Source organism: Gossypium arboreum, chromosome 8, assembly GCF_025698485.1.
Source record: "Gossypium arboreum isolate Shixiya-1 chromosome 8, ASM2569848v2, whole genome shotgun sequence".
In the NCBI taxonomy this organism is placed as follows: domain Eukaryota; kingdom Viridiplantae; phylum Streptophyta; class Magnoliopsida; order Malvales; family Malvaceae; genus Gossypium; species Gossypium arboreum.
The window spans coordinates 125,344,562-125,370,967 of record NC_069077.1 but is presented as its reverse complement, the minus strand read 5'-3'; the positions used below and the strand labels follow the sequence as shown (position 1 = coordinate 125,370,967).

Genomic DNA, 26,406 nt, shown 5'->3' with positions numbered 1-26,406 from the left:
TAATATGTCAAATTATGTGATATACTTGGAAAATGTGAAATACTACCGAGTATCGGTATCGGCATTCCGTAGAAGATGGTTGAGACACATGATTGGGAAAAAGGTCCTGTTGAACCTTAGGAATGGATTAGGATACAAGTGACATGTCACTAGGATATTCGGGCATCCGAACTCGTTGAGTTGAGTCCGAGTTCACTTATGGACGCGAATGTCCGAACTCGTTGAGTTGAGTCCGAGTTCGAGAGATGTAACTAGGCATCCGAGCTCGTTGAGTTAAGTCCGAGTTCACTTATGGATGCGAACGCCCGAGCTCGTTGAGTTGAGTCCGAGTTCACTTATGGGCGGGTTACATGGTAGCTTGGCTACATATGTGGCACTTATGTGCAAACTTTCCATATATCCGAACTATATTCTGATGTGTTCAACGGGTAAAATTCTACTCAAATGGAGGAATACTCGAGATGAAAGGGACGTATTGGTAAGTGTTGTAAAATGGATACTTTGAACAGGTATGTACTTAACCCTCGGGTTGAAAACTCGATATAACAACAATATGGTAATATGATAAATGAAAATATGATATGAATGTCTTGGTGATGATTATACAAATGATGTTTTATGTTTGCTTATATGGTTATGTTACTTGCTATTTGCATGTGAACTTACTAATCATTTATGCTTACTCCCTCCTTTTCATTCCTTGTAGTTTTGACAACCCAACTCGGAAATTGGGAACGGTCGGAGGCTCGCTCACACTATCCGTGTATCATCTTGGCATAATGGCTTGTATATTTTGAGCATGGCATGTATAGCATTATAATCATTTTGTGTATATAGTCTTATGATATGGTTATTGAGTGGTATGGAAATGCTTGATAATGATTAGCCATTGGAATGGCTAATTATGATCATATTTGGTGTTATGTATGCTAAATTGCTAACTAATCCATGGAAACCATGAAATAGGTAAAATTTACCATAAAATAGATTCAGACAGCAGCATTGATGTGAGTTTGAAAAATCATTAAAAATAATAGAGATATAATTATATAATGAATAAAATATGGAATTGAAGAATTATGAGTCTATTTTCATATGGATGGAACAAAACAGGTATATGAGTTATATTTTATGAGATGTTTAAATTTTTGTGAAACAGGGCCAGAGCGATTTCTGGATCCCCTGTTCTGGCTTTAAAAATTCATCATAAATTGTACAAAAATAATTAGAAGTCATTCTTTATATGTAAAGATTCCTTATTGAGTCTAGTTTTATTAGAAACAAACGGCATAGTCATTGAAACTCTGTACAGGGAGATATCTGATTCGTAATACACAGAGGTCAGAGTAGTCGAACCCTGAAACAAGGGAGACTTTAACTAATAAACTGTACTAATTGGCTCAACCAAAAATTCTAGAAAAAAATTAGTAAATAGATATATGAGTCTAGTTTCAGGAAAAATTTACAGAATTGGATTTTGAGTTTCGAAACTCGAGATATGAATTTTTAAGAAACTGTGACGCAGATTGCTAGCTTGACTAGAAATTTTAAAAATTAATTGTTTGAGCTGTTTAAGTAATGAATTAAGTCTGTTAACACCTCGTTTTTTACTCCGGTGACGGTCTCGGGTATGGGGCGTTACATTATCTTATTCGTCAAAAGTCACAGGCAGTGGATTGTTTTATTCAATTCCAGCAGTTAGTCAAAACACAATTTGGGAAACGTATCAAACAGTTTCAGAGTGACTGGGGTGGCGAGTATCGAGCCTTCACATCTATTCTGGCAGCTCAAGGGATAATCCATATACTGTCTTGTCCACACACGTCTAAACAAAATAGAGTGGCTGAGCGCAAACACCGACACATTGTCGACATGGTTATTACCCTTTTGGCCCAAGGCGAATCTGCCTATGGACTATTGGGGCTATGCATTTTGTTGTGCTGTCCACCTCATCAATCGTCTTCCTACCACGGTGTTGAAAGGGGAGTCTCTGTTCAAAGTTCTCCATAAATATGATCCCACATATGATCATCTGCGAGTATTCGGGTGTTGTTGTTTTCCATATTTGCATCTTTTCCTAAGTCACAAGTTGGATTTTCACTCTCAACCCTGTACGTTTTTGGGATATAGTTCACAACATAAAGGATATCAATGTCTCACACCGGATAGTCAGATCATCATTTCTTGTCACGTTGTGTTTGATGAACAACGATTTCTATCTCTTTCGTCTACCTCGAGAAGTTCTACTTCTTCGTTTGATCACTCCCTCTCACTGACATATGTTCCTCTTGTTAAGCCCGTCTCTTGTCCATCTGTGGCATCCTTATCAACTCCACCCCCAGAGTCATCACTACCTCCTATTGTGTGTCATTCACCCCCTATCTCCGACACTCTTCAGGCTGAACTAGGTTCTGATCATGAGCCATATCCTCTATCCAACAATGATGGTATTTTCAATCTAAACACGACTGCTTCTAATACTCTATCATCGCTTTTCGTCTCATCCTATTCTGTGCCTCCTTTACCGCTGTCAAATACTCATCCGATGGTTATTCGATTTAAGGTTGGGCATCTTTAGGCACAAGGCTCTGTCAATTGAAGTTGTCGAGCCTCTTACGATGGAAGAAGCATTTTTTACCACCGAATGACATGCTGCTACCCAAGCTGAGTATGATGCTCTCATTCGTAATTCTACATGGGACCTTGTTTTATTACCAAATAACTGCAAGGTAATCGAATGCAAATGGCTGTTCAAATTAAAGAAAAATATTGATGGCACTGTCGTCCGACGTAAGGCTCGGTTAGTAGCTAAAAGATGTTCTCAAGTACCTGGGTGTGATTTCAAGGAAATGTTTAGTCCAGTGGTCAAACCTGCTACTATTTGTTTCATACTGCCCATTGCTGTTTCCAAGGGTTGGCAGCTTCGACAGGTATATGTAAATAATGTGTTTTTAAATGGAGATCTTGATGATGAAGTTTTCATGCAGCAACCTCCGGGGTATGTCCAATATAGTTCCAATGGCAAACCTTTGGTCTGTCATCTGTAGAAAGCTTTATATAGTCTACGTCAAGCTCTGCGTGCCTAGTTTGATAAATTGAAATACTTTCTCCTCTTTGTTGGTTTTATTCACTCAAAGTCTAATACATATCTGTTTGTTAGAATTAAGCCTGACTCCACTCTTTATGTTCTTGTGTATGTGGATGACATTATTATTACTAGATGCATGTTTAACTGTATAAGTAGTTTTGTCCAGCAGTTGAATAGGGATTTTTCACTTAAAGATATGGGTGATCTCTACTATTTTCTAGGGATTGAGGTTACTCGTTCGTCCACAGGGTGTCTTCATCTTTGCCTGTGGAAGTACATCCGCCATCTACTAAACGGGAGTTCTATGACTCATGCAAAGAGTGTTCATACTCCAATGATTAGCTCGTCCACTATGTCTAAAGATGACGGGGATCATCTGCCTGATCCCACTGAGTACAGAAGTCTTGCAGGCGCCTTACAGTATGTAGTGTTGACTCGGCCTGGTATTGCTTACGCAGTAAATCGCATATGTCAATTCATGCAAAAACCTAATACTGTTCATATGGTTACTTTAAAGTGAATCTTGAGGTATTTATGTGGTACTCTTGACTATGGAATTGTTTTTCGTCCCTCTTCATGATTGTCTCTAGTCGGTTATGCTGATGCTAACTCGGGGCTGGATTTTGATGATTTTCGATTTACAATGGGCTACTGTGTGTATTTTTGTCGCACACCAGTTTCTTGGTGCTCCAAAGGCTGAGTATCGGAGTATTGCTGCAGCCACTAATGAGGTTACTTGGCTGATTTCGTTGCTTAATGAGTTACAGCTTCAGCCTGTCGATCCACCTACTATTTAATGTGACAATTCTAGTGCAGTTGCCGTAGCTGCTAATCCAGTTTTACATTCCAAGTTCAAACATATAGAGCTTGATCTGTTTTTTGTCCGCGAGAAGGTAGCTGATGGATTTATTGTTTTTGGTGAGGTACCTGCCTGTGATCAGGTTGTTGACATTCTGACCAAACCACTCACTGTTTCGTTCTTTGCTCGGTTTTGAAGTCTTCTTCAGGTGTTGCTTGTCGAAAAGATGGATGAATGTTAGAGACTGTTAGTCTAATAGCTGTTAGTATGTTAGTGTGTTTGCGGGTAGTTTGATTAGCTGTTAGTTTGTTATTCAAGCTGTTAGTCTGTTAACAACAGTTACTCTATAAATACTACTAGTGAACTGTTGATAAAAGATATGAAAGATTATTCGCTTTTCAGTGTTCAATATAGTTTAGCTTACTATAGATATTTACAAGGAGGAAAAAAATGTTGGTCATTTTGTTTAAAATTATGTAAAATGATAGCTGGTAAAACAGTGACCATTCTTGTGAAAAAGGAACAAAAAATAGTTAACCCAAGTCAAATGATGGTTATTTTATCTTAATTGTTGGAATACTGTTTCTTTGAATATATTTTTTATATGTTTAAATAAAATATTACATAACATTTCTAATTTTAAGTTGGCCCCTCAAAATTAATATCCTGGCTCCGCTATTATATATAAAGGTGGTGTTTTTATTCAAAATTTCAATAATTTATTTTATAAACAATTTTATATTTTTAAAATTTTAAAATTTAAAACTTCACGAAAATATGTGAAAAATCATAAAAAATGTTTTTATTTGGTAAGGTTTTCAAAATGTAACGAAAGATCTTAAAGCATCAATGAAAGTCAATATTTCATTATATTTTTGAAGGTCACTAACAATTACCTATAAGCATCACGAAAATTTCACTTTTTTGTGACGTTTTATTCTATTTTTTCTTAAAAATGCCGCAAAAAATAATATCTTTCATGTTGTTTTTACGAACGTCACAAAAAAAATCACAAAGATTAAATATCTTGTAGTGTCCTCAAGTGAGGATAAGTAAAGTGAAAAGTCATCCATAAATATCTCTCAAGCATCTCACGGTGCCACATGCCCGTTGTCCCAGTGGAAATGTGAATTATATAGTGGTCTGGTTTGAGACCATTTGTAGGAGTGGTATGGCGGTGGATGGCCCAAGAGGTTACCTCACAACTTCTGGAATACTCGCCTTTAATGTAAAGCTGAGACCACTATGCATGGGGAGTCGGGTAATGATGAATTGCAAAAGAGACACGTGTCGGAGTGTCATTGGCTGCCAAGCTTTGGGGTGCACAGGTGATAAACCGTTCAATTTTGGAAAACTCTATATATTGTCATCTCCTTCAACTCTTAGACCATTTTTGTTGTTGTTGGGTTTTTGAAGTCTTCCTCTGGTCTTCTATTCTTCGTTACTGTTCTTCAAGTATTCTTGTTTCATGGGTTTTGCTATGATGTTCATTGTTTTTCTTTGCTTTCTGGTGTTTCTCACTTGGGATTCTAGGGAAACACCCCTTTTTTCTACATAATCTACTCTTACTTTGAACCACATCAACGTCGAAGGTCGGAAGAAGCGGTAAATTTGTCGCTGGACTCTCGGAGAAGGCGGTCGGAGATCAAGGAGTTGAGAGAGGGAACAACAAGCCTATGGTTAGTGTCTCATATGAGTGCGCTACAATTGATATGGAGATGAGGAGGCTGCTAAGGTGCCGAGGGCTCCTCACTTAGCATTACAAAGACAGAGCTTAACATTCCGAAAGGGACTCACCCAGGCCTCGATATGGTGGAAGTAGGCTGGGGTTCTACCTCCCATTGTATGCGTTGGAAGCCGGGTTCCATCTTCCTCTTGATGCCTTCATGTGCGAGTTGCTTAACGCCTATGGTGTAGCACCTGGGCAACTATCCTAGTGAGTAGGATATTTATCTTATGTTGCAAACAGAACATGTGGCCTGAGGTGGGAGTATTCCAATATATGTTTTTATTTGGAGTGGATTGATCCGGAGTAACTGGGTCTTCTGCAAATTAACCGATTTACTCAAGTTTAATATTTGGTTGTTGATTAAGCTTAATCTTATTAATTTTTTATTAATTAATTTATTTTGGTTTGATTCGCTTAACTATTAATAATTTTAAATTTTAAAATTTAAATTTATTCATTTCGACTATTATCTGAACCAACACCTCTAAAATACTAGCCCTGAATTAGCTATGTATTCAGACCAAAAGAAAAACCCCGAAGCTATGCACCCCTAATGGCATGAACAGGAGAATGGTGGTGGCCGAAGCACATTTCGTGGGCAGGGACGAAACAGAAATTGTACATTAAATATAAAAAAATTAAATTATAGATGTTTGTGGGGGCTGTAAATCCATTTTTTTATCGTGTATGCTTTGGTGAGGTTTGTCTATTTATGGAGAGAGTCAGTCCTCAGGTTGTAAGTTAGCCTATTATAAGAGAGTTATACTCTAATGTTAAAAAGTTGATATTTTAAAGCTTTTATAATTTTTATAAATTAATTTTTTATTTGGAATATAATTGAAAATACAAAATAATAATTATGCTTTTTTTAAAGAGTACTAAATTTTAATCTTTTATAGATGTAAAAATTAAGTTAATTCATTTAATGATAAAATTAATTTCAACAAATCATTGGCTTTTAAATCTTTAATTATTATCACCTCTATTTCTCTTCTTCACATTCGAAGAGTTTTATAATTACATATTAAAAGGAAAAAAATGAAACTCTTATAATATTTTCTATTGACCAGACTTATAATGAGAGGTAAAGTATAAAAATAGTTATTTTTATTTGTCTCAAATTATATTTTAATTATTTATGTTTGAAATGTTTCATTTTAGTCACTTATATTATCGTTTTGTTACGAAGTGGTCACTCTACCGTTAAACTTCATTACCTCCCAAACAACAGTCTTACGTGATAGTCTAAATAAATTTTAAATGTCAACTTGGATGTCTAATTGCTGAGATGAAAATAAGTTTTTAATTAAATAAATATAATTTGGACTGTCACATAAGACATCCAAGTCGATATTTAAAACCTATTTAAACTGCCAAGTAGGACTATCGTTATGAAGGTAATGAAGCTTAATGGTAGAGTGGCTACTTCGTAACAAAACGATAACGTAAATGACTAAAATATAACATTTCAAATATAAATAACTAAATTGTAATCTAAAGCAAACAAAAGTGATTGTTTTTGTAGTTTACCCTAAAATGAATTGGTCATAATAACTCTTGTCCTATTTACAGTCGCGAAATAGAGGATATTCTTCAGATGCTTCGAAATTATTCGATAGCGAAGGAAATTTAATTGTATGTTATACTTATCAATAGGTAACACCATTTTTTCTCTAGGTCTCTGCAAGATTGGTTGACTTCTAATCTTAGCTGTCATGCGTGGCTACCTAGACAAAGGGTAATTTGGTCCTTATCTTTTTAGTTTAATTGCTTGGCATATATGAAAAAACAAGAACTTGTTCATCTTTCAAGACATTACTTGGATGGCACTTGAGACTGTCAAGGTTTCCATTAATTGGGCGTAGCAGTTTGATTTAAGTCATAAAAGTTATCATCATTCCCTTCAAACAAATGCTTCCCAGGCACCCATGGTTAATACGTGGGTAAATTTGTTCACCAACGGTGCAATAGCTAGTGGTAATGGAAATGCTTCTGCTAGGGAGGTATTGCGCTACCAACATGGGAACTAGATCTTGGAGTTTAATCATTTCTTAGGGCGATGCTCAGTTTTCAAGGCTGAGTTCTGGGAAATTTTAGATGGTTTATTCGGGCTGCTTAGTGAAGAGTTTAAAAGGGTCACGATTCATACAGATAATCTGGAGGTTGTTAGGGCTTTACAGGAAAATTTGATGACAGACTCTAGTATTACTATGCCTACGAGATTCCAGAGAAATATGAGAACTGAAGAGCAATGGTGCATCAGGTATGTCCCTAGAGAATTCAACCAAGTTGCTGATTGTCTGGCCAAGCTGAGCTTAGCGAGAAAGACAAGTCTTCAAGTTTATGACGACGCTCCAAATAAAGTTTTAAAGCTTATTCAACAAAAAAAGGCTAATGATGCTTTTGTTCGATTTAATTTGATGTAATTCTATTTTCTTGTTTTTCATCAAAAAGAAAATGAATTTACATGATACTACAAAGAAAATGTAAGAGAAATTGAGTGTAGGCAAAACTCCCCTTCCCAATTCCTCTGTCGTGAATTCACCCACTTTCCTACAATGCAATTCACCATTTGCAAAGCCCCTATATTTAATTTTAGGCCAAGTACCTGAACATGTTCTGATTCTCCTTGTCTCTCTCCAGGTAGTCTCGTGTTATGAGATCCTCCATTCGCTTCTTGATAGCTTTAATATCAGGCTGCATTCAACCACATCATAGGTAAAATTACTACTGGCAATTTAAAAACATCCAATCAACTATTACTTTCCAATTCCATGCATGTGCTTTCTCACACTACAAAAGTTGATGTTCTTGTACGACTCGATAAACCCGCTTCGCCAAATCCATCCTTTTCCATTTAAAACATGCATCATTCTCAAAGGCAAAACTTCCTTTGGATAAGATATCATTTTTTTTTCATCATTCTACCCAAAACTCCTACATCATTTTGTCTTCCAACTTTTCATTCTTTAGATGAATATTCTTATATAATGCATATGTCTGAGTGTTTCTATGTCAGTTAGGCAAGCAGAAGTCCCCATCTATACACATCTAATGATTCTCTCATAACTGGACATAAAGGGTTTGCTTATATTAATACCTTGAACATGCGACTCAACTGCTCAACACACTCTGAAACTAATTGTTGGTGGCCCAAAACCTTCCTGCTTTTCATTATACGCACAAGTGCAGCATCAATAGCATAACGCCGATCTTTATCAACATCTTCAACAACTTTTTTTCGTTCATCAACAGGAGGGAGAGGAACCTTCGAAGGAGAATTTACAAAGTTCAAATCTTCTCGTACGATTATATAGTAACCCAATAATGATACAAGGACTCCTTTGTCTCACAGAAAATGTCCTCCAGAAAACAATTTCGGCATTTTCCAATGTTTGTTTTGCACAAAATTAGTTGTTCACGAAAAACGAACTTTGGGTCTACAGAAAATTAACCATTTTACCAAGCGTGGAAAATTAACCACTATTTTAATAACAATGCAAATTTTCCCAGAAAAATATCAAACCGTACAAAAATATTTTTCTAAAATAATTCAAACAAGGTTAAAATATGCTACAAGTCCCTGTACTTTTCAAAAATTAAGAATTTAGTCCATGTACTTTTATTTCATGGAATTTAGTCCCTCTACTTTTCAGATTTCAAAATTCAGGTCCATTTGTCAAAATTAACTGTGTTAACAGCTGGACATGAATTTTGAAATCTAAGAAGTAGATGGGCTAAATTCCGTGAAATAAAAGTGCAGGGACTAAATTCCTATTTTTCTTAAAGTACAAGGACTTGTGGCACATTTTAACCTTCAAACAATAGAAAATATCAGTTCTTTTATGAAAATGGGTCCATCTTTTAAAGGATAATTTTCCAGATGCCAATAAGAAGGGAACCCTGAAAGAGAGTGGCAAAATTTCCCAAACCTTAATCCTCCTCAGCTTGTCAGTAAACTTGGAATTGAACTCAAAGTAGTCACCGTGGGAGATGGTTTTTGTATTTGGTTCTTTACTTAGAATCTTGTACTTGGCACACGACAACGAATGTAATAATCTGAGTAAGTCGTCATGGGTCAAGTTTAAGTGAGCAATAATTTCTGAATAGCTCAGCCGATCAGAAGCATTAAAAAGCAGAAGGACAGCAGCCTGTTTACATAGGCAACTGGAAATCAGATTCTACAATCAACACTAAACCATGAATCTAACCCAAATTACAATTTTTTAATTTAAAAGTGCACAGTTTATGGTGTCTGTTTACCTGATATGTTGAAACAATCAGTTCAATTGTCTTCTGGTCAAACTTGCCATTAATGTGGCAAGTTCCCAAAGAGTAAATCCAGGTAAGCTTTCTGTGTTTTGTTTTTGTTTCATAAAATCCTTTGAAAACCTCCACACACTTAACCTGAAACAATGACATTCCTAAATATGAATAAAATTTTCTGAACATATCGTGGAGTATGAAATTTAATGCTGTCATCATGTAGTAACATGTTCCAAATCATTACCATCTCAGCAGGGAGATTAAGATCAAATGATTTATAACTTGGCCAGAATCCTGTGGTAAGAACAGTAACCGTTAAATCAATCCCAGGATGAGCAGCTGAGTTACTCCTAAGGTAGTCCTCAAAGTTTGCCTGGTTTTCCCTTGCCAATGTCAGATCTGTAACCTGCTAGAAAGGTAGAAGACTAGTTTGATCATAATTAACTAGTTTGATCATAATTAAAACCATAGTCGATGCAGACAGATAAACTAGGCAAAAAACAGGCCAACTCACCATGCCCTCCATCTTTGAGGTGAACTGTCCACCGCATTGCTGCTTTAGCTTAGTCAGAATACTCCTTTCATGATCGTCATTAGCACTGCGGTCAAAAAGAAGTCGCCGAGCAAGCTTCTTCCTGTCAATGATTGCACACCAGAAATTTAGGATCAAAATATGCTATGTAAGTACATTCCATTAAGATTCTTTTTTAAAAAACAGGCATATATGAAACTAGTTGAACAAAGAAAATAAATAATAGCCTCACCTGTAGAATTCAGCAAAGAGGTCTTTATCACTAATATAGGCCAGCAGCTTAACTACCTGCAGAAACCAAAGAGATAGTTCAGAATCAATTGCAGAGCACCATTAATTTAGCATCAAAATGTCAATAAGCCACCTTCTCAAGTGTTTCTTCAATGGCTTCATCACTTAATTTCTCGCTTCCACCCTTCTTGAGGATATTATCACAGAAAGTTGCCAGAAGCTCTGCACTTGAGTTGCCAGTAACAGTTTTGTTGCAAAATACCTCAAAAGCTTCTTTCAAGGCCTATTAACATTTCCAGAATGCATGTTTTAGATGAAATAATTGAAAACAATCCATATTACAAATTTAGGTACTGCAACACAAACCTTATGAAAGAGAGTATGGTTTTGGAAACAATCAGTCACATATGCCATATACTTATCATGCAGCTCAATTATTCTCCTGATAAGTACCTGATGATAACAACAGCACAAAGTAATAAGATTTATAGTGATTTCAAGAGAACCCATAGCTGTGAAAGTTGGGATATTTACCTGTTCCTGCACACCTGGAGCACTTGAGTTCTGTTAAGACAAGTGACTATCAGCATTTAGATACACAGGTGAATATTAGAAACAACAAGATGCAGATTATCAAAAAAAAATTCATCAATGGTGGGAAAATCTTAGTCTGTAGTAATTGGAATTAACTCTTTTCCCCTCAAATTTAACGGTTAAGATAACCGCAAAACAACAATAACAGACGATAACAAAATGCCATATCAGACTGATATGCTTAAACACAAAATTCTGTTAGTTTAAAAGAAAACTATTTCATCTCCTCACAAGCACACAATTACTATCCAGCAAAATTCTTCTGAACTATCTTTAGACAAAAGATAAAATAATAACTATATCCAGCAATAATCTTGCTATAAAAGGAGGATAATAATAAAATTGACCTGGTTACTAGTAGCATCTTCTGCCTGTTGAACCAAGGCAGTACCCTCAGCAGTAATATGCTGCAAAAACAAAATACCTGTGTGAATGCTTTAAGTGTTTTTTTATTTTTTTAATGGTTTTTCTCTTCTTTCTTTTTTTGTTTAGGATTTAATTCAGTTGATCACTGAACAAGAAGAGAAGTAATATGAGAAAGATGCCCATTTAGCTCGCAGAATAGAGTAAAGAGAGAATTCAAACCTGCTTGAATATGTTAGCAACAGGATCCAAGCCTCGAGGTATTTTACAATAAAGCCTGTACATCCTAGAAAGATCCTCCACCTACAGAGTGTAAACAACGCCAAATAAGTATCTAATGTATGCATTTTGAACAAACTTACAGAAAAGATTGTTATCATTCTGCAAATTAGTTTACAGCTATAAAGAGAGGAATTAACACAAACAAGGAAACAATCCCTAAAAAACCAGTAACTTCCTAAGAATCAGTGACTGAGATTAGTTTCTATTTACAAGGCAACTCCTAGTAATAAGGTAAGTTTTCTGTCCTTAATCTTAGGAATTCCAACACTCCCCCTCAAGCTGGAGTGTAGATGTTTATCAAACCCAGCTTGCCAATAAGTTCCTTAAACATGTTTCTGTTCAAACTTTTAGTTAACACGTCTGCAACTTGTTGTCTAGTAGGTAGGTAGGTGATGCACACTTCTCCTGAGTGTATTTTTTCTTTTATAAAGTGGCGATTTATTTCCACATGTTTGGTGCGATCGTGATGCACAGGATTATGTGCTATGTTGAGAGCTGCCTGGTTGTCACAGTACATCTTCATAGGCCTGGTGTAAGGCACTTTTAGTTCCCCATAAGTCTTTGTATCCAAACTCCTTCGCATATACCATGAGATAGTGCTCGATACTCTGCCTCTGCACTGCTGCGTGCTACAACAGACTGTTTTTTGCTTCTCCACGTCACGAGGTTACCCCAAACATAACTACAATAGCCACTTGTAGAGCGTCTATCGTTAACAGAATCCGCCCAATCTACATCAGTGTAGACTTCCACATTCTGGTTGGCAGTTTTCTTGAAATGCAGGCCTTTACCAGGAGTTCCTTTCAGATACCTTAATATTCTATATGCAGCTTCCAAGTGCTTCTCCTTAGAGGCATGCATGTACTGACTGATAACACTTACACTAAAGGCTATGTCTGGACGGGTGTGAGATAGGTAGATGAGTCTTCCCACTAGTCGTTGATATCTCCCCCTGTCGATTTCTTCTCCATCCTTATCAGTTCCCGATTTAAGGTTAGATTTCATAGGATTTTCGGCTGGTTTGCATCCCATCAAACCAACTTCTGACAATAGATCAAGAACATATTTCTTTTGGGAGATGGAAATACCTGTTTGGGACCTTGCTACCTCCATACCAAGAAAGTATTTAAGATTCCCTAAGTCTTTAAGCTCGAACTCTGTACCAAGGAATTCTTTCAGCCTCACAATTTCGCTTGAGTCATCTCCTGTTAATATTATATCGTCCATATAAACGATGAGGATGCAGCATTTTCCCTTTTCCGAGTGCTTGTAGAACATGGTGTGGTGCGCTTTGCGCCTTGAATGTAATTCTGCTGGTCATAGCTTTTGCAAATCGGCTGAACCACGCCCGTGGAGATTGTTTCAACCCATACAAGGACTTATTCAACTTACACACTTGGCCCTTGCTTTCTTCAAACCCGGGTGGGAAATCCATGTACACTTCCTCATTTAATTCCCCGTTGAGGAAAGCATTCTTTACATCCAATTGAGTCAAGTGCCAATCAAGGTTGGCAGCAAGAGATAGGAGGACTCGAATGGTGTTTAGCTTGGCAACCGGTGCAAACGTCTCGTCGTAGTCAAGACCATAAGTTTGGGTGAAGCCCTTAGCCACAAGTCGAGCCTTGTATCGATCAATACGGCCATCGGGTTTAAATTTCGTAGTGAAGATCCATTTGCATCCTACTGTTTTTTTCCCTCAGGTAGATCCGAGACTTCCCATGTTTTATTATTTTTTAGGGCCTTCATTTCTTCCATCACAGCTTGCCTCCACTCAACTGATTCAAGAGCCTCTTCTTTATTTTTTGGAGTTTTTACAAAATCAAAATTAGTCACAAAACTTGAGTAAGACTTAGATAAATTTCCATAGGACACAAATCGAGAAATAGGGTGTTGAGTGCAGCTCTTTGTGCCCTTTTGAACTGCAATTGGAAGATAGATGGATGGTGACGGAGGTGAGACTTCTGTTTCGGAACAGTCCTCAGTTGGGGATGCAATTGGCACTACTGTATCAGTTTTAGGAGAACGATTCCGTCGAGAGTAAACCTGTATTTCGAGAACCTGTTTTTGCTATTATCCTTGATTAGGGGGCTGTTGCACTTCGGTGGTGGTATTGTTATTGGGAAGGATCGTGCTAACTTCTTGCTGCACAGGGGAAACAGTATCTAAATCTGGGATTACCATAGCACCTTGGTTGTTAGGCTTGTTTGTGATAGTAGTGGTAGGATCATGAGGTATAATGAGAAGAGTATTAAAGGTCTCATCTTCATTGAAAGTCTCCCCCTGAAAATGAGATGCTGCAAAGTATGGTTCATTTTCAAAAAAGGTAACATCCCGAGAGACAAACATTCGGCACAAGGTTGATGAGTAACACTTATAGCCTTTTTGTGTGGGGGAATATCCAATGAAGATGCAGCTGTGGGCTCGAGGATCAAGTTTGGATTGATTTGGTTGATGGCTACGGACAAAAGCTTTGCAACCGAATATTTTGGCTGGAAGATTAGGAATATGAAATAGAGGAAAGGCCTTTAGAAGGGTATTTAGAGGTGTTTGGAAATTAAGGACCTTTGATGGCATTCGGTTTATGAAATAGCAAGCAGTGAGGATAGCCTCTCCCCACAAGTATTTTGGAACTTTCATGGTGAACATTATGGCTCGAGCCACAGCAATGAAATGACGATTTTTTCTCTCGGAGATCCCGTTTTGTTAAGGAGTGTCAGGACAAGAGCTTTGGTGTATGATGCCTTGGTCAGAAAGGTATGGGCTTAGGACAGAGTTAAAGTATTCTCTCCCATTGTCAGTGTGGAGAGTATGTATGGTAGAGTTGAACTGGGTTCAAACCATTGAGTGAAAATTTTGGAATTCTTTGGGTGTTTCGGATTTTTCTTTGAGGAGATAGACCCAATAGACCCTACTGTGATCATCAATGAATGTTATAAACCACTTAGCCCCAGTAATATTTTTCACTCGGCTGGCCCCCCATAGGTCACTGTGGATTAATGAAAATGGTTGGGACTGGATATATGGTTTTAATGGGTATGGCACACGGGTATGTTTGGATAGTTGGCAAATTTCACACTTCAAGGAATTAATACTTTTATTTCGAAATAACAGCAAAAGATGTTTCTTCAAATACAAAAAGTTTGGATGCCCTAACCTACGGTACCATAACATAATCGTGTCCTCTTTTGAAGTGGATAGAGCCAATCCTCCTTCTGTGCTGTCTTTATTCCAAACATATAGTCCATCATCAACTTTAGCAGTGCCAATCATCCTCCCCGGTTTCTGTTCCTGTATCACACAACCAATTGCAGAAAATTTAGCAAGAACTTTTTCATCCTTAGTAAGTTTACTGATTGAAAGTAAATTGCAGGACAAGTTTGGCACATGTAAGACTTTATCGAGAGAAAAATTCTCTGTTATTTGTTCTTCTTTTACTCCAGCCACAGGTGAGTAAGAACCATCAGCTATGCGGATTCGGGACTTGTCATGACAAGGGGTGTAAGTGTGAAACAAAGTGGAGTTACCTGTCATGTGATCGGAGGCACCCGAATCGAGTATCCAAGAGGATTGATTATTAGATTCAAAGGCAATATTGAGGCCAGTACCTTGGGTGGCTAGAGATCCATGAGCAGTGGAAGTACCAAGTATCTTATGGAGAGTCTCAAGTTGGGTTTTGGTTAGGCGAACATCGAGACCATCATCTGCAGCAGTGGAGGATAACAGGGCAGTCTTATTATCCTTCTTTTTTTTTTTACGATAGCCATGGAGTTTGAAGCACTTTTCTTTTGTATAACCAACACGGTTGCAGTGATTACACCATGGCCTGTTTGATCCAGAATCATTTCCAGCACGTGGTTTTTGTGGTTGTGGACCTCTGGAGATGAGGGCAGAGGTCTCAGTAGGCCGGTTGCCAAGAGGTGTCATAGGTTTAGGTTCCTTTGAGTCTCCCATCATGACAAGACGGCCCTTTTCTTCTCTTCTAACTTCTGCAAATGCTTCAGCGATGGTTGGCCCAGAATTCGGCCACGGACCTCATCTAACTCACGGTTCAGTCCTGCTTGAAACTCATAAAGACGTTCATTGTTGAGGTGAGTCATAAACTTGGTGTGTTCCAAGCCTTCAACCCAATCTGCCTCATAGTACATATCCAGTTCCTGCCACAAAATTTTCAGATTGTTGTAGTAGTGAGTTACTTCGAGTGTCCCTTGTTGGATATCCTTTAACTTAAGCTTGATCTCAAATACTTGGGAGGCGTTTCCAAGATCCGCAGTGTCTTTTGCAGTTTTGAAAAGGAGATAGTGCGGCTTATATGGCCTTCCATCGAATTAATTAGCCAAGCCATTACAACCGAGTTGTTGAGTTCCCAAGTGGCATAAGTCGGGTCAGCTGTGGTTGGTCGTGGAATTTCTCCATTGATGCACCCTAATTTGCCACGACCACGAATCACCACAAGGACCGACTGAGACCATTGCAAGAAGTTCTTCCCATCTAGCCGATGATTGGTGATTATAAAGGAGGAATTAAGTTCACCTTGAGTGATTCTTTGATTGACATTCTAAGTTATTTGTGAAGTCTCAGTTTCAGACAGAGTTTCATTGACGTCACCCATGGGAGAAGGACTAAATCGGAGGGATTTTTAGGAAGGGAGATTAGAAACAAATAAGCAGGATCGAATGAATCCTAAAGCTCTGATACCATGAACAAACTTAGAGAAAAGATTGTTATCATCCTGCTAATTAGTTTATAGCTATAAAGAGAGGAATTAACACAAACAAGGAAACAATCCCTAAAAAAACAGTAACTTCCTAAGAATCAGTGACTGAGATTAGTTTCTATTTACAAGGCAACTCCTAGTAATAAGGTAAGTTTTCTGTCCTTAATCTTAGGAATTCCAACACATTTGCCAAAGCAAACAGCCATAATAGTAAGTAATGCTGGCAAAGGAAAAAGTTTGAACAATACCTTGTCATCTCTAAGCAAGGGCCTACATCCTGAATGCTCCTTTTCTAGTAGACGATTTGCATATGCAACCAACAACTCATTTTGCACTTTCTGGATAAGAACAAACATTTATAAATATAATGCCCCATGGATTATAGAGCTGTCTTCATAGGAACTCTATTAATTCTTATCACATCATTTAATGTGATTGGATATGTCAGAAACATGCAACCGATAATTTGAAGAAAACAAATAAAACAATCAGATCTTATGTCCAAAAGAGAATTCTTGTAACATCTTAGTGACAACTTTCACATGTTAAACACCAACAATTTGAGTTACCTTTAGTGTAAGACAAATAAAAAGATCCCTTCACGAATAAGAAAGTGCACAATCAAGCCACACTTAAGATCATAGAAACATATCTTCATAAAGCCATGAATTTCCAACCATTCAACTAACCTCTGACAATTTTGTCTCACTGCTTGAATGCAGGTAATGTGACACTCTATCCCTTTCCTTCTTTAGGCATTCCTCAGACTGAAATTATCATTAAAGTAAAAACTGTTAGAACCATCAAGGTTAATCAGGGTAAAAAACTTATTACCTAAAGTAAACAAATGCAATAAAACTTAAGCACTTGCCTTCAACATGTAATCCGGACAAGAATCTTCCTCAATCCAGCTTGATGCCTTCCGTGAATAGTAAGCACCAGTATCCTGAAGCATATCTGCTTCAAAGTCATCTTCATAACGATCCATTTGTCCCATGCCAATTTCAACAAAAATGTCTAAGACATTCTTCAGTAATGCTCGGTCTATCTGCTCTCCCTCACGTTCTTTATCAATCTGAAACAAAGTAATAATTCCTCTTCATTTTTATTGAAAATGCAACCTAAAATGATTAACCATGATGCAATGATGTAAACTTACAAGGGTGATCACAGCATCTTTGACTTTAGCATGCACTTCTTGATATACCTGAAATTATTAAAACAGATCATAGACTATCAGTTGAAACTATATTTGAAACAATGGGCAGTACAGTTCTCAAAATCCAACTATCACAGCATAAGCAGTATTCAGTAAAGGCGTCACTAGAATAATTAATAACAAACCAGATCTCGGAAGCAGGTAAGCCCAACTTCATTAAGTGTGGGGAGTGATCTTCATGCAATGAAGTAGCGATCAAGGTAATGAAAGAAGCGTGATAGCCACCTGACCATTACTTTATGGTTCGCCCATCTTTTAACAAGCTCCCTCAACATGAACTCATCGTGCTTCTCTCTTAAAGATGGCAATACCTGATTTTTATTTTTATTTTTATTTTTCAAAAAAAAGGAGGAAATGTGAGACAAAATCCATCTTTATCAAACAAGGAAGATGATGGATAAATAGCTTTCCTAGGGTTTCTACTGAGAAGAATACTATTAAAAAGAGAATTTACACAGTATCCAACAATAAAACCACAAGCCTAAAAACCCATCAACAAAGCAAAAGAGTAACTACAATCTTTAAACAATAGTATAACCCATACATCGTCAAACAAATGCAACCAAAGTTCCTGCATATAGAAGCTTAAACAGAATAAATGAAACATGGCATCCTTTTTGGTCCCAGGCATAGGAATTAAAAGAGATGTTGGAAAAATCCCTTTATACAATAATAAGGATTTCTATTAGATTTCAAAAAGACGGGAACAATTGCAGTACTATCATCACTATCATAGCATTAAAACAAAGCCTCTAGTCTGTCTACATAGATCAGTAGTGAGCAACCAAAATGATTGTGACATAACAGATATTCCTTACCGTTGAAGTAATATATTCTTCAAATGCCTCTCTATACTTGTCATAAAGCTGTTGAGAATAATCATGAGGTGGCTTTTGAGTACACATGTTGTAGATAGTCCTGTAGTAGTTCAAATTAAGGAAACCATGACAACGATAAAAAAAAAACAGATGATTAAATAAATAAGCAGCTCCGAAAACAAGCAAGAAAACTTAAAATGTGTAACGGGGAATACGTGTAAAGCATCATATGTTCTTCTGAGGTAAACGGAGGCTCTGGCAGTCCTTCCAAAATCCTCTTCAGCTTTGTGATTTCCTTCTGCATATAATCCCATCCCTTGTCCAATCCAATGGTCTTGTTTTCCATCGTTAAGCAATAGGAGTTCAGATTTATTCAATATTAAAATCTGTAAAAGCATATTAAAAAAATATATATATCAGCAACTTGGAAAATCAAAGAATCAAAACCACAACAATTAACTGGAATCCTACCGTGAAAATTGACAAACAAAAACTCAGCAACAAGAAACTTCCATACAGAAAAATTAAATACCGAAACAACAAGCTAAGCAGGTAAAAAACGAACAACAGAGTCTTGAGCAAAAAAGAAAGCAGCAACAACAAGCGCAAAGTATCATTAAAACAATGTCACTTCCCACGAATATAACAGTAATCATATAGCCGATCACACAAAATATAAAATAAATTAAAAACAATGATAATCAATTTCGATTCCAAAACAAACAACCAAATAACCGAGAAACTAAGATCACCGGCTACAAATAAGCACAACGAAAATAGAACTGCGAAATACCAAGAATCAATCGTCAATAATTTGAAAAATAATCACACACAGAGACACACAAACAGTAGAGGGACGCAGAACCCTATCGAGAAATGAAAGAAAAAAATCGGAACAAACGTACCAGAGATACGATCGAAATTGAGCTACTTCAGGAAAACAAACAAACCTAACCCCCACCAAAGAATAGTATAATCGGAGAAGGAAATATGAAGTAAACTTATATACAAGAGAAAGGGTTAAACAGGCAGTGAAATATGAGGGAAAGAGATAAACAAAGAGAAGGGAGAGAAGCTTGCTTGCTTGCTTTCCTGCTTGGGAAGGATTACGATTTGCTGACAAATTTCACGAGTTTAGGATTAATTGAAGTCTTTTTTCACCTCTTTTTTTTTTTTTAAATTTTGTTTTACTGACGCATGCTTGTAGGATGAATTCTGAATCGAGTTTCAGACGAATCACTAGTAACAGATTGAATCGAGTAAAAAACTAATTCAACAGATTCTTCAACCGAATTTCTTTATTTCTTAATTCTTTAAAATTTTATAAAAATCTTAATAATTTATTTAATTAAAATCGTACTAATGAGTGATGAAACCAAAATTTGATGATTTTATTGCGGATCCAATTTTAAAAACTTTTTATAGTCAATATTCAAGTTTCGTGACCAAGACAATTTGAAATCTATGATCTTTCCCTATGCTCAACACTTTCTAGTTTTAAAAGTTTTAAAAACTTGATTTATGATATATAATTTTATGTACATACAGAATAAAAGAGATCTTTTAATAAAATATTGTTATTAATAGGAATTATGAATAATAAAAATATAAATACATTATATATGATACTAAAGATAAATAAACCATTACAAATTAATATATAAATATTATGTTTACAAAATAATTTTAAAAAAAGGTAAATTGACAATAATTACAATACTAGAATAATTTAGAAACATGGAATAATTTAAAATAAATTAAATATACATCAATTTAATTAAATTGTTAAAATTTATATTCTAACATTGCCATCATCAAATCAACCTGACGATGGACACCAATAAACAAAATGTCAAAAGCCCTATAGACCTATCACATCAATGGTACCCAAAATGTCAAGTATGAGATAACATATCCTCCTTATCATCTCAAATCTATCACTATCAGTATTTATCATGATAAAGTCTTTTGAGAATGATTATTAATAGATTTAGCAACATGCTTATATTGGCAAATCTTACATATATGTTAAAAATAAAAACCATAAAAAATGTAAACAAAATAAAACAACTAAACTATTGACAACATAAAATTATGAAAATGTGGACAAAATCACAATAGACTGAAATTAAAAATAAAATAAAACTATACAAAATGTAAAAAAATCATGGCCACCCCAAAAGTTGGCGTCACCACTGTTAAAGCAACAATTTAATTTAAAAGAGTTGAGCAAGTAAGCTTTTCTATAAAATGGATTGAGAAATGGGGTCGAATTAAACATATATGCTAATTTAAAAAAAAAAATTAAAGATTTACCATTTTTTTATATTTACATGGATATGTTGTTTTTGGAGAGAGAAATGAAAATGCATCCTACAGGGCACGTTTTCACTTTTTTGAAAATTATTTTTTCTTGCGATTGGAAATTAAAAGTTTATAGATTTATTTTTGTCTGTGTTTAAGATAGACATTATTATAGTTTTAAGGTATGTATGAATTTACGGTGATATTCTGGAGCTCGGTGACCTACAAATTTCATCTGCCATGTGAGTATAAAATCATCACCTGATAAGCCAGATCGTATTGCAACTTAAGGTCCCAGTTGGCAGTGATTATATGGTCTCGGGTTGTCAAGGGATGGAGCATAACTGGGGCCCTAGTTGACAGTGGTTATGTGGGCACGACAACAAGTTTCATCCCATCAGATGAGGATACTCTATAAAAACCTGTAACACTCCCTAACCCTTATCCGTCGTCGAAACAGGGTTACGAGACATTACCAGAAAGTTCAGAACAATATGAGCAAACACATAATTATTCTACATACATATTGCAGTTTATTTATAACGTCCCTTTAATGAGCCGTCAAAGTCCAAAACATATATTAGAAACAAATCGGGACTCAATTGGAAGCTTAGAGAATTTTTTTGTAAAATTTCAAAGTTTTTCCTAAGTTTAGGGGTCACACGCCCGTGTGGACTTAAAATGAGCCTTTTACATCAAGTAACTCAACCTTGCAATTCTTAAACCACAAGTAACTCATAAACAAATCTTTTAACCAATCCAATATAAGTTCAAATACACCTAAATTATGTCAAAAACCACAACCTAAAGACCTAATCAAGGTTTATTCATTATCATATGTATTATCCAAATCAATTCAATTGATTTTATTCAATCCAATTCCAAATCAATTCAATTGATTTTATTCAATCCAATTTAAATAATTTCATAATCTTAGTATTTCATTTATATTGTATATAACCTTCCAAAGTCAATTTATAACACCATTTACAATCATATTTCAAAATGACCTATACAATCAACCTAGGTACATGCCATTTTACAATAGATAATATACATCACCACTTTGTTGAGTTCGGTATTTGCTTGGATGCTGAACCGAAACTTTTGACTTCAACTATCCTGCGCACGGAAACAAACTGTACACTGAGTATATACACTCAATGGTATTACTATAATTCAAATTTATAAATAATATAGTAAATTATGCATATTCAATTTACACAATTAATCTTTCAATAACCATTTCATAAGTTGTATTCAATTAAACTCATATACTATTTCATTAAATTCAATTCATTTCATTCTAACTTCTCATTCCGGTATCTCAATCCATTTCATATACATAATCATTCGGTTTATCAATTCATTCAATGTCAATTCTAATTTCCAATTCGTTCATTTACCCTTATTAACTTGACTCAGGCTTTGACGGATACACGGATCCAACCAAACACACCAGTACGGCACCTTGTGCCTCATCGGCCTTGCCGAAGTGAATCGGTACCTAGTACCTCATCGGATTTAATCTGAAGCAATAATACGACACATAGTGCCTTATTGGAATTATCCGAAGCAATATTACGACACATATAATGCCTCATCGACTCAAGGTCGAAGTACCTGAACACTTCCAATCCTATGGCATGCCAACTATATCCGACTTAGCCCGACTAGTTAATAGGGTTTCCAATTCACTTTCTTAATCCAATTTCAATCAAATTCACACCAATCCCAAATTCTCATATTTTCAATTCAACATCAAAATAACTTATTTAATTCAATTCAAATCACTTTCAATTTCCAATCAATATACATTCGTATATTCACATAATTCATAAATCAATATCATTTCTTACCTTAATTCCACTTACCACACACATTAATTAAAATTCAAAAATAAATAATAACTAAATTCAAATTACAGTAATACAAACCGTGATTTCTCGATTTACTTCTCGTCAATCTTTTCCTTTCCTTTCTTGGCCGATATCTCCGGCACAATATTAGCTACGAAAATTTAAAATAATTTTCAATCATCAACACAATATCAATTCACATCAAATATTTAAAATTTCTATTCAAATTTTACCTTAATTTCAATTTAATCCCTAACTAAAATTATTTTTCATTTCTATCACAATTTATACTTTATTTTCACTTAATTTCTACTTATAACTTAACTTAACCCCAAATTTTCATCACAAAACCCTAATTTCAATTTTTTACAATTTAGTCCCTATTACATAAAACTTATAACTTATTCTACAATTTAATCCTTTCCCAATTCTAATTTGAATTTCTATCAACTCAATCATTAATTCATCAATTAATTCAACATAAACTATATCCAAAAAATCTACTAACTTTAAATTTTCAACATATACCTAGTAGTATTTTGTTCTAAGATCATAAAACTCAAAATTATAAGAAAAGGAATTAAATAAACTTACCAATTTGAATTTAAATTCTTAGAACCCTAATTTTCCTTTTTCTTTCTTTCCTTTCTTTCCTTCTTTTCTTCTCCGTTTTGCTTCAATTTCTATTCTGTTTCATTTCTTTTATTTGTTTATTTTACATAATAATATAATATAATAATATTAAATATCTTTACTTAAATAATAAGTAAATATATAATACAATATATAAATGTATTACAAGTGTATATATATTATTACACATAATTTCATTACCATACATTTTTCACTAGGTTTATTTATTAATAATAATAAAATATAATAACATACTTATTTATTAAGTTAATATAATATAATATAATATAATATAATATAATATAATATAATATATATTTTTAATTAAAAATATTTTGATATTTCACATGTAAACCGCCTCAACTTTAGAAATAAGCATAATTGTCTATTTAGCCTCTTTAGTTTTTCTTTAATCTATAATTAAACTTTCATACTTTATTCAATTTAATTCTTGTAGCTAATTAACCTTAATTTAAACAAATTCTCCTAACCAAAACCTAATTTATCACATAACTAACTTCGTAAATATTTTTAATAAATATTTACAAATCTGTTTTACTAAAACGGATACCTGACAATATACTTTTCTGATGCCCGTAAATTTTTTAGTCGTTACAGAACCCATACAGAAGTTAATGATGAAAAACATAGTGGTCTTCCAATATAATCAAGTAATTCGTTTTGTCCATTTCTACCGAAGGCGGTAACCTTATTACTAAAACCAGTAACAGAATTAGGGGTAATAAGATTTTCGGCGGGGACAAGTAATTGTGTGGTGCAGAAAAGATGAAACGTGAAATAATCGTTGCCACCTCGATTCACAGTTCATCTTTTCTACACTTTACAATAACTCATCCCTGAAAAAAATCTTATTACCCCCAACTCTGTCACCAGTTTTAGTAATAGGGTTACCACCTTCAGTGGAGATTGACAAAACGAATTACTTGATTATATTGGAAGGCCCTTGTGTTTTTCGTTTTTGACTTCGTATAGGTTTAATAAAGTATCCTCCTCTGATAGGGTGAAACTTATTATCGTGCCAACATAACCACTATCAACTAGGGCCCCAATTATGCTTTATCCTTTGACAGCATAACATTTGTACACTTGGAACCCTAGTTTCACTTCAACTTAAGACTGTATAATCACCGTCAACTTGAACCTTGAGTTGCAATGCGATCCCGACTTTTTAGGTGATAGCTCTATCTTTATACGATAAGTGAAATTTGTAGGTCACCAAGCTCCACGACATCACCGTGAACCCAAAACATAATTTAAAACTATGGCTGTCTCATTCAAAGAAAAGGAGAAATAAATCTTTAAACCCAAAAATGTAAGTCATTTGTACAAATTGACAGCATATTCATGTACAAGAGATACCGACGTCAATTGTTTTTGGTTGTTGCACATGATGGTAATTGGAAAATCCTGCCAATAACTTTTGCAATAATGCTCGAGGAATCCGGAGATGACTGGGATTTCTTATTTACTAATCTTATAAGGTGTATTATGTCGCAACCTGATATATGCATCATTTTCGATAGGGAAACTGGAATACAGACTGCAATCAGTCGACATTCAAGCCTTTAGGACCGTGCACAACATTGATATTGTTTACGGCATATAGGGTCTAACTATATGGGCCGATACCATAAAGATGCAGAGCGACGACATGTCATTAACATTGGTACACTATACATAGTATTTTTTATATCACCGTTTAACATATACATTGGGTTGCATTTTGTGAATATAATATTTATTATCATCGGCAAGGTATGAGCTCGTCTAACATTAATTCTATAAAATATTAGAGAAATTAAGGGTTATAAACGAACATGGTGCGACGTACCTTAATAAGATACCCAAGGAATAGTAGACGCAATCGTATGATGGAGGACTACGATACAAGCATATGACAACGAACCTAGCAGAATGCCTTAATTTTGTACTGAAGGAGATATGTTATTTATTGATAACCTTGGTGGTCAGAGAAATGTATATTGGATTAGCAGCCTTATTTGTAAAGTGGGATGAAAGATATGAATGACATATATAGGGCGGTGATGTTTGGTGCAAGTCAATGTTGAAAGATATTGGAGAAAATGCAGAAATAGCGACTTCAACGTCTTTAGTGTGTCACTTGTGTCCAAATCAAATATTTTAGGTTACAGAGTTCCATAGACACTACAAAAGATTTATCGAGGGAGTGTACAATGTAGATTTGAGACAAAGGACAAACGATTGTAGGAGATTTCAAGCACTTCGTTATCCATGCGCACAAGCAATTGCGGCATGTGCCTCGACACATGTAGATTGCACGTCTTCCTTTGACGAAGTTTACAAACTACAACGCACATATAATATTTGGAAATCTGAAGTCCCACTTGTCCCGAATGAAAGCATGTGGCCATCTACCTTGCATGCTCCTTTCGAGTTGGTACCAGATATTAACTTACAGCACAAGCCAAAAGGTTAGTCGAACTCAACTCGGATACAAAGCGATATGGATATTCAGGAGCGAACAGACCAACCGAGGTTATGCAGTTACTATAGGAACCTAGGGTATACCAAGCCAATATGTCCACACCTGAATAGAACATCGAGGAGAAAAGCTAATTAATACACTAACTCATTCATTGATAAACATAGAAAAAACAAACATACAAAAAAACCTTATAAATTCAATATATTTGTTTATTTATTTATTTTTTCTGAAAATTGTAAGTTAATATTAAGTAATAAGATAAGATATATTACAATACAAAATAAAATATTTTTAAATCTTTTCTCATACCTTGTGAGTAAATAATTGTTTTTGAAAATATTGTAATTAACAAAGGGACGGAGAAAAACTTAAATGAAAAATTAATGAAAATGAAAAAAAGATTCAAATTAACCATACAATATGGTACAAAACAAACCAATTTAATAAACTTGTTGCGTAGATTATAAGTAAGTGTACATTTGGGATG

General features: G+C 35.2%; 1 protein-coding gene, 1 long non-coding RNA gene and 1 pseudogene across 2 annotated transcripts; 1 reads left to right on the top strand and 2 right to left on the bottom strand.

Moving 5' to 3' along the window:
- Positions 1-4,821: 4,821 nt before the first annotated feature.
- LOC128279423 (uncharacterized) lies at positions 4,822-6,044 on the top strand. Its single transcript, XR_008269561.1, has 2 exons — positions 4,822-5,215; positions 5,421-6,044. It is a non-coding gene; the product is annotated as an uncharacterized LOC128279423 (long non-coding RNA).
- A 1,945-nt stretch (positions 6,045-7,989) lies between these two features.
- On the bottom strand, positions 7,990-20,148 carry LOC108461016 (cullin-1-like; annotated as a pseudogene).
- LOC128279387 (uncharacterized) lies at positions 14,961-16,781 on the bottom strand. Its single transcript, XM_053018060.1, has 2 exons — positions 15,490-16,781; positions 14,961-15,172 (listed from the first exon to the last, which is right to left on the bottom strand). Exons 1-2 carry the CDS (start codon positions 15,836-15,838, stop codon positions 15,138-15,140), a joined length of 384 nt encoding a protein of 127 aa, XP_052874020.1. The 5' UTR covers positions 15,839-16,781; the 3' UTR covers positions 14,961-15,137.
- Positions 20,149-26,406: the final 6,258 nt, after the last annotated feature.

What these genes read in the sequence shown, in the direction of transcription:
- LOC128279387 (XM_053018060.1), bottom strand. Translation starts at nt 15,838, where the DNA reads ATGATGGGAGACTCAAAGGAACCTAAACCTATGACACCTCTTGGCAAC. An exon ending in TGGATCTCTAGCCACCCAAG is followed by an intron (nt 15,173 to 15,489) that starts GTACTGGCCTCA and finishes TGTGTGATACAG; the next exon opens with GAACAGAAACCGGGGAGGAT.